This window comes from Magnolia sinica, chromosome 4 (genome assembly GCF_029962835.1).
Source record: "Magnolia sinica isolate HGM2019 chromosome 4, MsV1, whole genome shotgun sequence".
NCBI lineage: Eukaryota > Viridiplantae > Streptophyta > Magnoliopsida > Magnoliales > Magnoliaceae > Magnolia > Magnolia sinica.
The window spans coordinates 24,266,539-24,286,414 of record NC_080576.1 but is presented as its reverse complement, the minus strand read 5'-3'; the positions used below and the strand labels follow the sequence as shown (position 1 = coordinate 24,286,414).

The 19,876-nt window shown below is 40.6% G+C and overlaps 1 protein-coding gene across 6 annotated transcripts in view; it reads right to left on the bottom strand.

Annotated features, from left to right (window-relative positions):
- Positions 1 to 19,876, bottom strand: part of LOC131242804 (shaggy-related protein kinase kappa) — a 34,820-nt gene that overhangs the window by 7,273 nt on the left and 7,671 nt on the right. For 3 of the 6 annotated variants that reach the window (XM_058241690.1, XM_058241688.1, XM_058241689.1), the window contains 9 exons: positions 18,676 to 18,921; positions 18,328 to 18,420; positions 18,174 to 18,233; positions 17,808 to 18,080; positions 13,800 to 13,874; positions 11,967 to 12,023; positions 11,744 to 11,884; positions 11,568 to 11,618; positions 11,358 to 11,453 (listed from right to left, as the gene is read on the bottom strand). In XM_058241690.1, the coding sequence (XP_058097673.1) occupies positions 11,358 to 11,453; positions 11,568 to 11,618; positions 11,744 to 11,884; positions 11,967 to 12,023; positions 13,800 to 13,874; positions 17,808 to 18,080; positions 18,174 to 18,233; positions 18,328 to 18,420; positions 18,676 to 18,825 (996 nt within the window). In that variant the 5' untranslated portion in view covers positions 18,826 to 18,921. Of the gene's footprint in view, positions 1 to 11,357; positions 11,454 to 11,567; positions 11,619 to 11,743; positions 11,885 to 11,966; positions 12,024 to 13,799; positions 13,875 to 17,807; positions 18,081 to 18,173; positions 18,234 to 18,327; positions 18,421 to 18,521; positions 18,585 to 18,675; positions 18,922 to 19,876 lie in introns of those variants that run through there. The other 3 variants (XM_058241693.1, XM_058241691.1, XM_058241692.1) reach the window with 3 other exon arrangements.

The following is a 19,876-nucleotide window of genomic DNA, read 5'->3' as shown; positions in this document are numbered from 1 at the left end:
GTCGATGACCCTAAAAGTGGGCAGCTATATGGAAAAACCTATTAAAAGAAGTAACAAATCCGAACGATCTTCAAGTGTTATCCATGCACGTAATGGCCATGTTGTCAACATCAAATGCATGAGACTTAACTAGTTTTTTGTTTTATAGATGATGAGTGACTGTAAAATGTTGTAAATAGCTCGAGATGGGTGTTGTTCGGATTAAGATCAAAAAGAAACGAAGTGTGTCGGATCCCCTAGAAATCAGGATTATCGTTCGGGAAGATATGCTGGTGGCCATAGTAGAAAGGGAGATGGAAGGGGAGTGCTACGCGAGATGGGGGGAGGTCTGGGCTTCCAAAGACAAGTAGGGCTCGTCAGGCAGCCATGGTCGAAGCTTAGCTAGCGATGATGGTGCACCAGTGGAGTGCTCCTGCAATCGCCTTTCTTTTGCTCTTGCTACGTGTCGACCACAGAATGAGAGAGATGGGATTAAGTGAGGAGTGTTCGATTCTCCTTGCTTCGAGTCAGTCCGAGTGTTCGGAGGGAGCACGTTTACCTATTTCTGATGCAGTAGCCTCGTATTCAATGTCTGAGCCTAGCTCCAAAGCACCCTTTATTCTAGCACCTAGCAGCTTTGGTTCAAGCATGTTGGGCGGGTTTCGTTCAAAGAGCGTTGTTTTTGTTGTGCACTGCAATACGTGTAAAGAGATAAGCGAGAGTTTTCGTTCATCCACTCCGAAGTTGACATGTGACGAGGCGGAGCCGATTTTTAGGAATGCTATTATGTTATCTCTGGCACACGTTTCAATTGTGAATCGTGTGGGACTTGATGTTGTGGCCGCCCACCCCTTTAGTAATGGCACATGCTACCCTATCATTATTTCAGTTCGAGAAGTTGGCCTTTCCTCCATTCTACAAACAACAAGTCTTCAAGGGCTTCAGGGAAGCAATATTGCCATGACTTGACCCTTTTAGGAAGAACTCCAGGCACTTCAGATAGTTCCAGTGAGAACGGGAGAGCTAGAGATGGAAACTTTCAGTCAGAGCAGCCACTTGTTTGATGTTTCAAGGGTAGATGCGACTACTCTCAGGAAGAGGAGTTCGAGGCGGATCAGTGTGTCGAGATGGACAAGGGGGGGTGATCCAACTACTATCCTTGAGGATGCAATGTTTGTCACGCCCCTCTGTGCTACAAAATCCTCTGCTATTGATTTAGGGTACTCTCCCCTTGCGGTCAGAGTCGAATTATTTCTATTTCCAAAAAAGGAAGTTGTTACTGAGGAGCAATGCAAATGGACTAAAGATGTTCTCGAGAGAGTTGGGAGATTGCTTGGTATGTCATACGGAGCGCAAGATGAAGACATTACCGACTTGTTTCATTTTGCCAGATCCAAAGTTGTCCTCACTTAGCTAAGCATGCAACCAGCGAAGCCAAAGAAATCTCCAAAGGGCTGGAGGGAGCTATTGAGTCTGGATCAACTATGATTCAACAAGTAATACCTTTGAAGGCAAGAGAGGAAGAATGGGTAGAGTTACTATCCAATGATTTTCTTTTCCTTAAATGCAAGAGGGTTGGGCTGCAAGGTTAAACGAGCCCAAGTGAGAAAGATGAGTAAGAAGGCCAAAGCAGGCTTTATTTCAATTTAGGAGACTAAGTCGAATCTCACTAGAGGTGTGCTGGATTCCTCGTGGGGGGTTGAGAACAAGGGTTGGGTCGTTGTGGATGTTGATGGATCTGCTAGGGGGTGTTGATGGCTTGGAATGAAGATGTCTGGAAGAAAACTGATAGTATGTTGGGTTCTTTCTCTATTTTCGTTCTTCTTTCAGAGGTTGCTTCCGAATTTTAGTGCATCTTTATTGTGGTTTATGGTCCATGTTCCAACAATCTAAGGGTTCTGGCTTGAACTGGATAGTGTCAGACGAAAATGAAATTCTCTATGGTGTATAGGTGGAGACCTTAATGCCATTGGATTCGCGCATGAGAAATCCACGGATGGTTGAATCACCAATAGTATGAAAAGGTTTTCCAAGTGGATGGGTAGACATGATCTGGTGGATATTCCGTTATTGGGTGCTAAATTCACAAGGTTAAATGGTCAACACAACGCCACTCCTAAATTTGATGAGATGGCTATGGAAATTCAGGAGTTAGATATTCAGAAGGAATCAAGTAATCTTTCGGAAGAAGGTCAGGAGAAGAGGGCTGCTTCAAAAATTAAGTATGCAGCTTGGGCGAAGGAAGAGGAAATTAAGTGGACACAATGATCCAGAGTAGTGTGGTTGAAAGCGAGAGATAAAAATACACACTTCTTTCATAACATCGCGAGTGCGCACAAGACAAATGCAACCATATCTCCTTTTATTGTTGATAGGGAGGGAATTACGGACAAGGATAAATTTTGTGACGCTATAACTTCCTTCCATAAAGGCCTCCTCTCCAGTGATAGTTGGAATAGGCCATGTCTCGATTTTCTCCCGTTCGAAACGTTTTCAGAAGAGGAAGTTGCTTCTCTTGAAGAGTTGAAGTTCATTGTTCAGCTGAAGACGTGAAGGTGACTATTAAGTCGCTTGGAAGTGATAAAGCCCCGAGCCTTGATGGCTTTCCGATAGCCTTCTTTAAAATCTTTTGGCATGTGATAGAAAAAGACGTCATGGACGTCATCACTGAATTTTTTGACCGTAGCAGGTTGTCGGTTGAAATTGGGTCTTCCTTCATTGCTCTCATTCCTAAACTTGAAGGAGCATAACAATTATCTGATTTTCACCCGATTAGCTTCTTAGGTCCCGACAAAATTCTAGCAAAGACCATTGCCCTTGATTTCAGGGTGTGTTATCTAAAGTCATTTTGGCAAATCAAGGGGCTTTTGTGAGGGGTAGGCTGATTCTGGATACGGCTCTTATAGCTCGTGAATGCATTGACTCTATGTTCAGGCAGAAGAAGAGTGGTATGGTATGCAAGCTTGATCTTCATAAGGCTTACGATCATGTAGAGTGATTTCTTAGGCTATATGCTAGAGAGAATGGGACGTGGGTGTGGCTAGAAATGGAGTTGGATGCAGTCCCGTGTTAGCTCCACCTCCTTTTCCTTATTGGTGAATGGTTCACCGCAAGGATTCTTTTAGGCTTCGAGAGGCCTTAGACAAGGAGATCCCCTTTCCCGATATCTTTTCGTGGTGGTCAGTGAGGCATTAAGTAGAATGTTGACTAGAGGGGAGTAACAAGGTATAGTCGGTGGTTTTCGGGTTGCGGATGGTGGGCCCACAATTAGTCATCTCCAGTACACAGATGACACCATCCTGTTTTGTGATGATGAGGAGAATGTGGTGGATAACTTGTGTAAAATTGTAGTTCGCTTTGCAGCAGTCTTCGGCTTGAAGATTAATGTGGCTAAAAGTGAAATGTTGGGAATCCATGTTTTTTAGGAGCATATGGTGCATTGAACATGATGGGGTGTATGATCAGTTCTTTTCCATCCTTGTACCCCGAGTTGCCTCTATGCATTGGGAAGCCCGCTATCCACCTTTGGGATAAGGTCATAGAAAAAATTGACAGGAAGCTAGCACATTAGAAATGCAAATACATGTCTTTGGGAGAGAGGTTGACTCTTATTAATTCAGCACTTTCGAACATGCCAGTGTATTTTTTGTCAATGTTTAAATGCCCGTCCTCGGTGCTTGATCAGTTGGAAAGAATTTTTTTTAAGAGTAATGGTGAATTTTATTAAAGGCCTGCTTGAAACCAAGGCGGGGAAATAATACAAAGGAATTACATCCCTAGGACCAACTTAATCAGATCCTGCTGAACATTCAAAGCAGTACCCCATTCAAAAACATAAAAAGAAACAAAAGCTATCACTGCCTCGTAAGAGGAATAAGTGTTGAGAAAACAACACATGTTCCGTTCTCCCCAAACAACCCACCAAATCGCTGGTTAAAAGAGCTGCCAAATAACCCTGACCTTCCTATCCAAAAGACCCCCATGCCGGTTCCATAGAAGATCGCACACAGTTTCGGCATAACCCATGAAACAAAAAATAAGGCTAGGAAATGCTTCCAAACATTGAAGGTAAAAGGACAAAAAATGAATAGGTGGTCGATGGATTCAGCATCCCTATTACACAAACAACACATTCGGAATGGGCTTACCACGTTTTGCAAATTATCAATCGTCAACACTCTCCTTCTTCCCACCAACCAATCGCCAACACTCTCCTTCCCACCAGCCATGTAAAAGCTGTCACCTGGGGGGGAGCTCCATAAGACCAAAAATGAAAGGCGTGAGTCCCCCCAAAAGATGGCATCACTATGCAAAGCTTCTCATAAATGGGAGAAACTGAAAACTGACCTGAGTTCTGAGCAAACCACACCATCGAATCAGGCTCTTCCACAGGGACCACAAACCTGAGACGCGCACGGAGAGAGAAGCTCTTCAGTTTCGTTGTCCGAGATATTCCTCCTACAAGGGGGCATCCAAATCGTAGTATTTCTGACCTGAGAGAAGCAATCAACCACCTTCATATCCTCTGAAGCTACAAGACTAGACAGGTGCGGGAAATCATGCTCCAAAGAAAAGCCGCCACACCAAGAATCCTTCCAAAATCTAATTCGTGCACCGTTCCCAAGGGCAAAGGAAACGCCATCCTTGAACTTGGGAGATAAGGCTAAAATTGATTTCCAAATGTAGGAGGCCCGATGCATCAAAGCAACCTTCACCTCCCATCCCCTTTCTTTCAAACCATACTTACTAGCTATGATCTTACGCCATAAATGATCCTCTTCCGTCCCAAATCTCCATAACCATTTGCCAATAAAGACCATGTTCATGATGGACAAATTGCGAATACCTGCGCCCCCTTGCAATTGAGGCCTACAAACCTCCTCCCATCCCAAAAAAGGGAACTTGTTTCTATCAGCCAAACCCTTCCATAGAAAGTTTCTTCTAAGCTTATCTAATCTTTCCTGAACAGATTGAGGGCATTTGAATTAGGACATAAAATACATCGAAATATTAGAGAAGGTAGTTTTTATCATTGTTAGGCAACCACCCAATGAAAGGTTCCGACTTTTCCACTTGGACAGCTTCCCTTCAATACGCTAGATAACCCTATCCCATTGGTGTTTAGGAGGCTTTCTAATGCATAAAGGCAGCCTCAAGTAGGTAAGTGGGAAGAATCTGGTCCTGCATCCAAATATCGAAGCAAGATTCCCAATCTCCCTTAACCGAAAGGTGTATCCCCAGCATCTCGCACTTTCCCAGATTGATCTTCAACCCTGAGACAGCTTAGAAAAACACTAAAATTTTGTGAAGATCAGATACAGTCAATGGAGTAGTGTCGCAAAATATGATCATATCGTCTACAAACTGGAGATGTGAAAGTGGGGAAGGCGAATTACACATCATGAATCCACTGATGAGATTAGCCTCTTGACCTTTGGATAACAAGCGACTGAAGGCTTCCGCTATCACCAAAAAGAGATAAGGAGAGAGTCGATCCCCCTGACGAAGCCCCCTAGACAGCTTGAAGAACAATTTCAGGGAACCATTTACAAGAACTGAAAACGATGGCGATCTAACGCATAACTAGATCCACCTTCTCCATTTTAGGCCTTCTCTACATCTAACTTGCAAACAACCCTTGGAATCTTTTGTTTAAATCTAGAATCTATGCACTCATGGACTATGAGAGCACTAACTAGAATCTGCCTGTTCGCCACAAAAGCTACTTGGGTTTTTGAAATCACACCTCCCAACACTTGCCGAAATCGAGAAGCAAGAATCTTCGCTAAGATTTTGTGTGGGCTCCCTTGAAGGCTTATTGGCCTAAAATCTTTAAGGCTCTCAACTCCTTTGTTTAAATCTAGAATCTATGCACTCATGGACTATGAGAACACTAATTAGAATCTGCCTGTTCGCCACAAAAGCTACTTGGGTTTTTGAAATCACCCCTCCCAACACTTGCCGAAATCGAGAAGCAAGAATCTTTGCTAAGATTTTGTGTGTGCTCCCTTAAAGGCTTATTGGCCTGAAATCTTGAAGGCTCTCAACTCCTTCAATCTTAGGGATGATGGCTATAAAAGATGCTCCTAACTCAGGAAAAAGACATTCTTCATTGCTAAAAACCTCTAACAAAAGCGACTACATCCGAACAAACCACCTTCCAAAAAACATGGAAGAAGGCAAGAAGGAAGCCATCCGGGCCAGGAGCCTTATCCCCACGCAAGCTATTAACCGACTCCTTAACCTTGGCCTCCAAAACAGGCTTTTCCAGGTACTTCGCTTGCTCTTCTAAGAGGCTACCAAACTGAATATTATCTAACCTTGGACGGTTCCAATGCTCTCTTGACAGATTTAACCCTCTCCTCCTTATCAAGTTGATGCTCCTCCTCTTCAATGTCCAAGGCATGAGAGTCCTTCAGAATCGGCGATATCTCTACTTCCCTGGCACCGATAACCAGTGTTTCAAATAGCGCCCATAGCATTACGTAGCGTCCCAAATAGCATAAATCCCCTATAGTGTACGCTACAAGGGTCGTAGTGTACGCTACAGCTACATAGCGCGTAGCATCCGTAGCATAAGCCATAATGTATTTTTTTATTATTTTTTTACATTTTCTTTGTTTCTAATGTTGAGGAATGTGACACTTGTATTGTACTTGATACTTTTAACCAATGGGATTTTTATTTCTTTTCATAATTGTGACTTGTGGTTTCAATTAGAAATTATTAATTAAAGTGGTTTGCTTAGAAAGTTGTTGATGTGATAATTATTTGATTTGGCTTATAAATGTGGATTGGCTTTTGATAAATGATAACTAATAACTTTTTTGAACAAGCTTATAATCAAATGAATCATCTTTTAGGCATTTTTATATTTTTTTTCCTTTTTTTCACTATTTATTATATTTGTCCTATTTTTAAATTAAAAAATAGAAGTATCATGTAGCTTACGCTACACGCTATAGAGGGTTGAGCGCTACACATCACACTACCACTATTTAAAACACTACCAATAACTTCCTTTCTTCATATCTACAACTTTTCTTTTAACAATTTCAGCTTCTTATGCAACTTAAACCCTACCAAACTTGAAATCTGAAAAGATGACCACGAATCTTTAACTAAGTCGTGGAAGCCTTTGACCTCTAACTACCAAAGCTCAAACCTAAACGCTTTAGAGCCTCAACTTTCAGTATCAACATGGAGAAGAATAGGTCTGTGATCAGAAGTCGGCCTCAGAAGAGGTTTGCAATGAGCCAATTGAAATACGTCTGTCCACTCCAGCTTCATGAGGAAGCTATCCAGCCGAGAGATCGTTGGTTCGCTCCTCCCATTTGTCCAGGTGAATTTAGCTCCTAACATATGGATCTCCATCATATTGAAATTATGAATCCAATCATTAAAATCCTTCATGCTTCTAGTTTGTCTTATCCCGTTCGACTTCTCATAAGAAAATTTATACACATTGTAGTCCCCCCTAATACACCAAGTGAGGGACCCCTAATACACCAAGTGAGGGACCATCTGGTCAGAATATGGTGAAGTTCCTCCTAAAAGGAAGCTCTGTGTCTCACCCTATAGGGACCGTAAATGGAAGAAAAGACCCAACGGAAACCAGAGGAGATGTCCACTAGAACAACTAATACAGAGAACTTACCGCACCAACTATCTACCTTCTTCCAAATACTTGCATTCCATGCAAACACAATCCCGCCTGTCGAACCTTCGGCATCTAAGGCCACAAAATCTACGTTATTGTCGAAAGAAGATAATTTTGTTTCCTGAAGAGCAATAATATGCACCTTTGACTTCCTGCATAATTCTTTAATATGGGCCCTCTTAACCTTAGATCCTAACCCTTGAACATTCCAATTAAGAATAATGATTGGGTTACCGATCTTGGCCTTCTTCCCCTGTGAGACCCATCGTCTCATAATTCATTGAGCTTTCAAGTCTATAAGAAGCTCTCTATTAACTTTGAAGTTTCTTCTCAAAGATCCCCCCGTCACCTCTTCACCTCGTTGTTCAATATACTTAAACAAGGCCATTGCATCCTCATCCCGGGCATGGAATGAAATGCCGATCTTTCTACCCACTCAGCACATGACATCCTTGGTCCAATCTAAGTCTTCTTTCGAAAGGGAATTTGAGACTAAGACCCTTCTTGAAATGGAGGATCCTTGATGCCCTGAGTCTCCCCGCCCTCAAATTTGTTGTCGTCTCCATTGTGACCTACAACGGTGCGACATCCAAAGATTCTGACAACTCTCGCTGCATAAGGCTTGAGCACTGGGGACAATGGTTGCCAACATCTGCCATCGCTCTACCTCTCCGATCTCTAGTCTAGCAAATTTGGAAGTCATTGTTCACACCGTGCCCATAAGAGTAGCGCTACCTTCACCTTCCAGCAAATGAAGAGTCAACGAATCTGCGCCCACCTCATCTGTTAGGCCTTTGAAGAGGATGATCTGTGATCATGGAGAAGGATCGTGCGAGGTACACACCTGCAATAAGGAAAAATATTCTTCATAGATAAGGGATTAGATAAAGAGACCCCTGCATGTGACATACTTGAGGCGCTCGATTATCTAGTGGCTTCATTCGCATGTGACATACTTGAGGCGCTCGATTATCTAATGGCTTCATTTCCACATGACATAAGGTCACACATGCTCGAAGGGGCACTCGAAGCATGAGTGAGAGGAACAGGTGGCTCACTGCTTCAGACCTCTGTTTGGACACGAGTCTGAGGATGAAATCAATTTCTGACTCCAAAAGATATAAGGCAACACATGTCGTGATCTCCTCCATCCACGAGGATACCTCGAGCCACACCCCCTTTGATGCTAGAGGTGATCCCAACCACGGACTATCCAAATTGTTGACCTCGAGAGAGCATAAAGGGAGGGCACCACGTCTCGATGCCTCCACTGGCACCCCTCCGGTTTGGCCGCCAACTTCGAGGAAACGCTCACCCTAACTTGCCTCGAAGCTCTACCCCGGCTTTCGAGCCAGCATCTCCTTTTGAACCTCTGCCCGAGCCTCCCCCAACATTCGACTAATGAAGATCTTCCTAAAGTTTCTAAGTCTCCTCACTCATGCTCAGGACCTGCTATAAAGTTTGGCCTAACCCTAGATGAATGTATAATCAGGTTGAAGAGATTCAAATAATAAAATTAATCAACTAATTGTTTTCAATCACAGGGATTAAGCAAATATCAACACAGAGATGAAATCATTCCGTCAATATCATGCCCATTAGCATAAAATCATGTAAACAGTAAAAAATGGAGGACATAGGGATATGAGGATATCCCATATCTAGCATAAGCCAGTCCACGGTTAAGTTTGAATCCGATTCTCCTAGCTAGCCATCCCTCTTTTCCGTTCAAACCAAAAGGGAATATCCAGAGAGGAACGAATGAGATGAAGAAGAGATGGGTTCGAGATAGAAGAAAGTACGGATTATGAGGCATCAAAGAAAAGAAGACGGTTGATTCTTACCTTTTCCTACACCTCAAAGATATAGAAAGAAAGAAAATTTGAAACCGAGATAGAATCATTGACACTCCTGAAACCCTAATCTCTTTGGTAAAAAAAGATGAGAAGAAAGCATACGAATTCTCATTCATTCAATAATAAAACAGGGTTTCTCACAACGTATACATAAGCTACGGGAAAAAACAAAAAATGCACTAAAGCCCCTGAAAACAAGGAAAAGAACAAAAGGATGCATAAACTAAAACACCCGTGCGACATGGTGTGAAATATACCCCATGGGCTGCGACAAGGTGTGAAATCCGCCTCATGGGCTTGCAGTCAAGGTGCAGTCATGCCACTCTTGCACTCATAACACGTCAGAAAATGGGTCTAATGAACCCAGCGTCCATCCACATCAACTCCTCTGCTCTGGTACTCTGTCGGCGATGCCTCCTCCTCTGGTACACTTTAAAAGGTGCACCACTGATGTCTGCATCACAAACTTAGCCCCAAATCGTTTCATCCATGTCTCCCAATGTTACGATATATCTGGGGGTGTGGTGCCCTCCATTTCGTAGAAATTTGTCTGATGACGAAACTGGGGAGTTTATTAGTTTGTTAGATCACCTCAAGAATGAGATGCCTTTGCCCCCTGAGGAGGATTTGTCGACTTGGAAAAGGCACAAGTCTGGGATCTTCACCGTCGCGACCTTCTTCCGGTTTATTGATGCTTCTTCTACTCATCAAGGTCCCTCCTACCCATACCTTCATTAGCACTACGGGGCCCCTCCTCGCGTCATGGCTTTTGTGTGGTTAGTCGGACGAAAGTGAATTCTCACAATCGATAATCTTCAACAGAGATCCCTTGTTCTTACAAATATTTGTTTAATGTGCATGAACGATGCAAAGACTATTAACCACTTAGCTATCCATTGCACCTACATCCAAGAAGTGTGGGAATTCTTTCTTGTTAAAGCTTAATGTGGCTTGGGTTATGCCAGAATCGATAAAGGATCTCCGATGGGCTTGGCATGGTGGAGGAAGTGGGAAGGCAGGTAAAGTCATGTGGAGGCTCATTGGGCATTTTTTTGGGTAGTTTGGAAAGAAAGGAATACGTGGTGTTTTCGAAAAGAGAGCTCCTTCACTCATGGGGTGATTTCTTTAATTTTAAATCTTGTTAAGGATTAGGCCCCTTTCGACGTAGCAGCTTCAGTTGCCTCTCTTTTTGCTGTCAAGTTCTGATGGCGTTGTATTATTTTTCTGTCCTTCGACAGGTCTCTTAATAAATGTTGTTATCTTTAAAAAAAATAACAATAGATCATCACTACAAAATAATAAAAATAAAAATAAATAAATAACAGAATATGTCTGTATGTCACTGCTAACAAGGGATTGCATAATTGGACATCCTCATACCAAGCGTTGAGTAAAGAAGGGATGATGTCAAATGAGCAACTAGTTGCTAAACTTTTTTCCAGATAATAATGACAATTCCTGCTTTGAGGAATGATTAGCAAAGCAAGATCCCTAAAGCTGACCCCAGATAGCAGGAACAGGGCTATGATGATAATGAGTAATGACTATCAAAGTTACCCGGTCAAAACTCTATATTTAAGCTGCTTCTATGTTTCCCACAACCACCATAAGAAGCAGCCTAATGATTGTCAATTATGAAGGAGTTATGCTTTATAAATATGGTCATTGATGAGATTATTTTTTCTACCAAAGAATTTATTTCAAATGGTGGTACTTAGTTTACATCAGTGCTTCATAATTTCTGGTTCAAATAAAATAGGGGACATGACTTCAAAAGTATCAAAAATTAAGATATGCATAAAAAATGGTACAAATAACAAAAGTTGTTCAGCAACAGAATAAAGTCAGCAGTATTCCAATACCTTGTGCCACGGATGAGCCTTTATCTGTGGAAATTTGAACTCGGTATAGTTTGGATTCATGCACTTTATCTCCTCCCTCGTGGGCGTTCCTAGAACCTATATAATCAATTAGGGAAATGAAAACAAGGAAAAAAAAGAGGGGCGTGGGGTGTCAAAGCCTATTAAACCAGTTCAAGAGGTGTATAGGATCTGCTGCTGTCATATTATCACCTTGATTATCTCAACCAGTTGATCAACTCCACTTTCTCCAGGAAACAAAGGCTACATTGCAAATAGGTTAGATGAGATTTTCAGAATAACGGATTAATAACAGGAAAAATGTACAGCTGTTGAACATATCACAGAAAGTAAAAAAGTGATAAAGCTTTATAAAAGAGTTAAACCACCTGCCCAAGGAGTAATTCAGCCATTACACAGCCTGTAGACCACATGTCAATCGCAGTTGTGTATTCGGTTGCACCAAAGATGAGCTCGGGGGCACGATAATATCTCGAACAAATGTAAGAGATATTTGGTTCTCCTTTCACCTGGATTGTGAAGACAAACTCAACCTCAAAAACACAAGTCAATATCATAAAAACTAACTAATTAAGTATTGCAAAGACTTACCAGTACTTTTGCACTACCAAAATCACAGAGCTTCAGCTGATGTGTATGGGGATTCACCTGAAATTAACAATTTAGCATGTAAAGGATCAGAGAGAGAGTGAGAGTGCAAAATTCAACAGAACTGTTCCCACACATATTCTGATAACTTGGAAAGCAACCTGCTCCACTTTTAGACCTATCTGTAAAATTCTTAAAGTGGTTTGTATTTATGTATTAGTCTGTTGAAGTCCCAAGTAACAAACTTTCAGACACCTTCCGCGTCCCTTCCCTTGAACGAAAGAAGCATCCTCTACATGCACACATCACATTTAGTTCCTATTTACTACATGATCCTCCCACTTCAACAATGGGAGGGGAAGAAAAAAAGAACATGTCAAGGCAACTGCTTGCATAGTTCTCATGCATGGTTGCACAACTAGACAAATCATACAAGCATAATGTGCAAACCAGAACCCTTCCACCAAAACAGAAATATATACACACGAGCACGTAAGTCCAGCCACCCAACTTATTTTCATGCTGATTAATACACTAAACATACAGAGGATAATACATTGAGAATGCAAACGATGCATCTTAAGGATGAGGGTAGTACAAGCCAATAACGATTGCCCTTCTCATCACTCCCTCTGTCACAAGAGAATCGAGGATCTCATTCGAATCCCTCAAAATATTCCAAAGGTTACCCTAATCTCTGAGATTACAAACGCAATTTCGCAAAGCCCCGGGTCATCCCAGGCCCATTTGATAGCACTTCTAAATGTCCTTCTACAATGACTGCCCCAAAGAAAGAGCTGGAGAAGATAGGAAAACCTTCCCAAAGTGCAACTGCCTCAACCTCGTTGGACCCAACCACACCAGTACCACATGGCCCAGAGAAACCTATTACAAGGACCCAACCGCACCAGTACTGCATGACCCATAGAAACCCATGACAAATCTCCTTCGTCGCTCCTCAACACACCAACCATTCCAGAGAGACCAGGATTGCCAAGGGAGCAACAATCAAAAAGTTTAGTTCCAAATACCAGCAAGAGGTTTCTAACGATGATTACTTTTGACTTCTCCACATAGCTAATGGTTCATTATCAATTCCAGAAGAAATCAGAGCTAAAAGTATCTTTGAATTTGAGTAATATGAACACAACTAAGAACAAAAGCAATGATCTTCGTTTTGATATTTGTTACCAAGGAAACTCTGTCATTCAAATTTCTATTGTTCTCTTTTTTCCTAAGGCCTATGTAATAGCATAAGGTAACATTTCACACATTATTAACTCCACCAGCAAAAGACCCACTGACCACCCCTTGACCTAATCCCCCAACACCATTGAGCATCAGGTCATCCCAAAGTTATTGATAAAGCTAAGCACATCAAGATCATGTTGTTAGAAATTTGGTAAAGTATTTTGAATGCCCGGTATCAAGGATTCAGTCTCTCCATTGTGGAAAGAAAAATAAATAAATAAGTACAAGCATGCATTGTCTATAAACATGCAGGCATATAGAAAGGGGATTTGAAGAATTGTTATCAGCATCCTTCATCATCCACCTAATCACCTATCCTGACTCATAAATACACCCACCCTTCTCCACTTCAGGTCACACAATAGTACTCTTGTATAACCAAAAGTAACAAGGATGAATTACTTACTGTCAGCGGATTTAAATAGTGGCTCTGAGATAAAAGGGCCAGGCAAGCAACAGAAGTGGGATTCTTAAAATCAGAGCTAATTTATTTTTTATATTTTCTGTTTGGGGAGGGGAGGGGGTGAAGGTGACAAATTCATTAAAAGTAGAATGCCTATATGCATCAGAGCTGAGGAATCTTACCAGCAAGTTCTGTGGTTTAATATCGCGATGACAAATACCAACACAATTGTGTATGTAAGCCAGTGCCCTACAGATCTGCACCCAAAACAAAACATTAAAGTAACCTTCAAAATTATTATCAACAGTAAAATAACTTCAATAACAATGGGATACAGACATAAGTACCCAAGAAAGAAAAAAAAAAGCATTTCAAAGTCAAAAGTTTAACTAAGCAATAAGCATATAGTTGAAGCATATGATAGCTTCTATGAGAATTAAACAATAGGCCTTGGAGGAATGGAAATGGGACAAAACGGTTTGAGGTCATCAATATACACTAGGAGATTAACACTCCATGTAAATTAGGCAGGTGTATTTTGCTTAGGAATAAAGTTTCAACACATATAAAAAGAAAGAGAGAGAACTTCCATCTCAAAATCCTAATTGAGATAATATCTACCAAATTGTTGATTGAATATAAATTTAGTATGATTATGATTCATGTACTGACTGTTATCTTTATAATTTAATTTGGTAATTAAAACTCTTAAGGGCAACCCGCATCAGTTGTCAATGAATTTGAGCAGTTGCCTTAACTACAACCCATTGAACATGCCCAAAGATGCATAGCTTGGCCAAGTGGGTGGATGAAATTGAATTTTGGAGGATATATGATGAAGGATGATGGAAAATATCCTAGGATGCAAGATGAGAAATCAATTACACATTAATTTCAACAATCAACAAGTAAAATCAAGCATATCCATATAATAGATTCGGAAATGCAGATTTATAACACGAAGATCCTAAGTTATCACATATGCGGTGCACGAAAATATAAGATAACTCAAGAGTGGCCCACTTGGAAGTAGAGACTTCCAATCTAGCGCGAGTAGTGCAACAAACACATGGATAGACAAAGATGTAAGCAAAATTCTGGTTTGGGAAAAGTTTCATTAAAAAAAATCAAATTTTCATTAGAGTTTTGTATTCATGGATGGAGATTTAGGAATTGGGTTTTTAGGGATTTAAAGCATCCAGGGATTAGGGAGGTTCGGAGGATAATCAAAGAGGAAAAGGCCTAAACGAGAGCCCACACGTGGCTAGGTAAAGGAGAAGAAAGAGATGGAAAGTTATCACATATGCGGTGCACGAAAATATAAGATAACTCAAGAGTGGCCCACTTGGAAGTAGAGACTTCCAATCTAGCGCGAGTAGTGCAACAAACACATGGATAGACAAAGATGTAAGCAAAATTCTGGTTTGGGAAAAGTTTCATTAAAAAAAATCAAATTTTCATTAGAGTTTTGTATTCATGGATGGAGATTTAGGAATTGGGTTTTTAGGGATTTAAAGCATCCAGGGATTAGGGAGGTTCGGAGGATAATCAAAGAGGAAAAGGCCTAAACGAGAGCCCACACGTGGCTAGGTAAAGGAGAAGAAAGAGATGGAGGATTGAGTGGGGTTTTGACTTTTGTTGGGTTTAGAAGGTTGTAATCGAAAGGGAAAGAGAAAGACAATAGAAGAATAAGAATACATTTTGAAGAAGAGAATGAATAATGTACGTTGGGGAATCCACCACCAAACAAGCTTCTACCCTACCACAATTCAATTGGAATGGTGGGTTTCTCACAAACCCTAAAACACAATGAGAAAAATTCCTTCACGCAAGAGAGTCTCTCTCTTTTTCTTTCTTCTCAATAACACCACTAAGGTTAGACCTCTACCCCCTTGTGCTTTTATAATTAAAAAAACGGAATAATTACAAGTGAAATGGCCCATCATCCAAAATAAGAAAACTAAAACATTTATTATCAACCCAAACCATCAAATAAATCCTAAAAATAACAACAAAAAAGAAAAAAAAAAAACATAAAGAAAGCAAGATTAAAGTCCAAGGGGCCCAGATCTAGTAGATCTGGTGGCCTGATGGCCTGATCGACAAGATCCAACGGTCGAATCGACATGAAATAAAAATCCTATGACTAAAATAGTATCCTAAGCAGCCAGCATGCATCATCCCAAAGTGGGGTCTTCCTAATGCACGTCCAATGCATGTGGGGTCTTCAAAATAGCCCAGCGGGCCCTATCTAGAACTCGTCTCCCATCTACAAAGAAAGTTGGGCAGATATTTTTCTTTTTTTTTGAAAGATAACGCGAAGTATATTATAACGAAGAAAAAGAAAAACAGAAAAGAGAATAGCAAATCTGCTGATATGGGTGGTCGTCTCCGTCTCTAGTACACCCAAGTAGGTCCTTTGATGTCCCAACAAAATAGAATCAGAAACCATGCTGTGGCCTACCAGGGCAAATCTTTAGAAAAGAGAAGCTTTGTCATTTTTCTGAGTTAAGAGCACCAGTGCTACCAAGGCTGACCATGTGCTCTGGATTAGAATTGGTCAACTAGGGATAGTTTCCTTGCTAAGATTCATAGAGCGATGCTATGGATCTCAGGCAATTCCACATAATAGAATCAGAAACCATGTTGCGGCCTACCAGGGCAAATCTTTGGAAAAGAGAAGCTTTGTCATTTTTCTGAGGTAAGAGCACCAGTGCTACCAAGGCTGACCATGTGCTCTGGATTAGGAATTGGTCAACTAGGGATAGTTTCCTTGCTAAGATTCATAGAGCGATGCTATGGATCTCAGGCAATTCCATAAAACACCATTAGGTAGCTCAAATGTACACTCAATCGCCCTCACTGACTTTTTCACAAATTTCTGAAGATTCAGCATGCTCTTCACTCGATGTTGGGAAAAGATCTTGCATGCATAAGAAAATAAATGTTTAGCCAAGTGAATGGCAAGTTCTAGATGGATTGAAGCTCTTTGAAAATTTTAACATTGATAAAAATACATGATTTATGTGCCATGGTTCTCACTCCATAACATGGATCTTTTTTCTAATTTGCTCAATGGATAGACTTGAAAAAGTTTGGAAGCCTAAAATTTTAAACAGATCCTGATTTCAGGATCTCTAAAAGACAGGCAGACAATCATGCTCAAAACAGCTGACCTCATCCACCAATATAATATTACTCTATCCAATGTGGAACCCTAACAAATGGTTTTAGTTTCTTATTGCATGCATTTTTCCTGTGGTTTTTACTAACTTTTCATCGACTCAGCCAATTCTCCAAGTTTCTGAAAATAAAAAATAAAAAGCCCATTCAATCTCCAAAACCTGTAGATCAAAATTCAATCAACTCTTTCTAAAGATGGTTTCGTTTCTAAACATTCCTATTGAACATATTCTTATTGTGGAAAATGAAACCATGATAAAGCTCTCCACAGCCTATTCAGGCTACATAACCCCGCATAACTCACCATTAGAAAATGATAATACCAATAATAACCCACGTCATTCTGAGTGGCTCAGAAGCCCCCTTGAAATTTCCACACAGTTGCGAACATTGATCCTATTAATGGAAGACATTTAGGTTATGGCACGGTGATCAAACTACTTTGGGCTAATTAAAAGCAAAGTCACTTCTACATGTCAAAGATCCAGCGATTGCCTTCTTTTTCTCAGTTAGAATCAACGTTGTTCATAAAACAACACAACAGAACTGAATTTGATAAAAGAGAACCAACAAATTAGAATTGAATCAATGAGGAACCCATGAATAAGGGATAAGAGCCCACACAAAGTTATGGCACGTCAGACAAATAAGATAGGATTTGAAAGAAATCACAGTTGAAACAAAGTAATAACAATTTTAGGATATTCGAGACTGCCAATGAGAATGAGCATAACACAGGATTTGAAATAAACTAGCAGTTGAAACAGAACATCAACAAATTAATAAAAATTACATTTTTCAACCAGGTCAATGATTTCAACCAGAAATTTCAATTTCTCAACTGTTTGGGTTTCGTTCCCATCAGCATGTCCAAGCACAAATTAGTATTACCATTGCAACTTGCAACCACTTATGTAGTATATGCACTTGAGAATTTGGATGGTTGTGTTGGATTGTATGAATAAATGCAGAAAGAAAAAAGACCATGAAAAGGAAATTTCCCAAACCTGATAAGTGTAGAGCTTAACATATATTAGGGGCATTCTTTGGTTGATCCTGTTGTAGTGCCTTGCAATGCGATTAACAGTCTCAGGGACAAACTCAAGCACAAGATTGAGGTAAAGTTCTTCCTTGTCTGTTGTTGAGAAAAAGCAATGCTTGAGGGCAACAATATTAGGATGATCCAACATCTGCATAATCTGTAACTCCCTGTTCTTATAACGTTTATCTTGGAGAACCTTCTTGATAGCGACAATCTCTCCAGTTTCTCTACATTTAGCCTAACAAAAGCAGGAAAGTTTATCTAAACAACCCTCATAGACAAGAAATGGTTAAGTGAACTAACTCAGAAAAAAGATCATAAATTCTGATACCTGGAAAACAACACCAAAAGAACCAGTCCCAACCACATGTTCTGCTATGTAACTGATCGTCTGTTTATCCAATCAAGACATGCAACATGTCAGATACCAACACACAAAGCTCATAATCCACCAAACTAAATTAAAAACCGAATTTGCTTTGAACCTGCTTGGGCTGACCATTTCGACCACCAATAGTTGTTGCTATTATATGTCCAGCCTCAGCACCCATGCCATCAATAATATCGGGCTCAATATCCTGCACAAGAAAGCATAACAATAGAGAATAAAAATAATCTTCCGAGAGAAGAGACCTCTGTATTTCAGAACAAATTCTGGAAATTCCAGTGCATTATTTGCCTTGTGAATGACCAACGTGCAGCACCCACTGTGTCAATGTGGATGCCAAACTCTGGAGGAATTAAGGTATCACAGTCACTCATAGGGGAATTCTGGTCATTTGGGAACACAAACAAACAGGTCCCCATCACCACACTTCAGTGAGGCAGGTTACCGTGTCATCATCCTGGTCCAGCTTGTTGTCCCTTAACCTCATTTCAAGCATTTCTCTCCTGAGGCAATCAACAGAACTTGACGACCCCTTGAAATTGTTAATCGCCCTGGAACTGCCAACACCACCATGTCCCAGACTGGCAGACGCCATAAATGCAACCGAAGATTGTTCCAAGCCCTAATATCTGTTGTCCTCTTTGCGGTCTTGATTGACTCCACCTTTCATCTCATCTAGGCACCTATCCTCCTGGTGAGATAATGAACACTCAAGGTCAAAAACCAGATACCAAGATTCTATATAGAGCATGAATAATAGGAAGTAAAAACATTAGTTGAAGTGTTGCTCAAACTCAAACACATGCAACTGAAGTTTTCAGGTGTTTCCCATCAATAAGGCTGCTGCGATCAACCATATTGGCATTGGGGATTGCTGATGAAGACTCATTACCAAGGTTTTATACATCAGTTTCGGGTGCATAGCAGTCCTGAAAACTGATACAATACAAGCTGTTACAGCCCTATACAGAGCTGATGAGAGCCACATGAATTTCACGTTGATTTAAGTTCATTTGAGTCAACAAGAAGCCACAAGGACAGTTGACTGTCACAGAGAACATAATGTCCACAATACAAGCCGGGAAGATCTTAAGGTTAAGGAGCACATGGTAAAAATTTGCATCCTAAACGCCAATTTGTGAGTCTACGGCCCATAGGGTAAAACATGTCTGGAGTCTGAAAAACAGGGCAGGTCTCCAGTCTTTTATGTTTCTTTTAGTAGTTAAAATGTTTTTCTACAGAAGCAGTGTGCTGCAGTAATGCCCTGCAAATCTTGTCTCTTTTTTTTTCTTTTTTTTTGAAACAATGATAATTTATTGAATAAGGCCCGAAGCCAAAAAAATTACAAGAGAAATAAAAGGACAAAAACAAACTGGAAACTATTTACAACTGAGACCAAATATCAGAGAAATGGGTGATATCTTTGGAAGATGCTCTTGCCCACTCCATTACACATGATTTCGCCATATTGAAAACCTCCAATATTTGACGCTTGTGATTCCTGAAACAATAATAACCCTACAGTTCTTGCTACAGTATACACTGCAGTATTTACTACAGTTTTCGGTACATCGACACTACAATTACCTTCTGTTTTGTAACATTGAAATCAAGGGTTTGGAATATTTAAAAAATGGAAAAAAAAA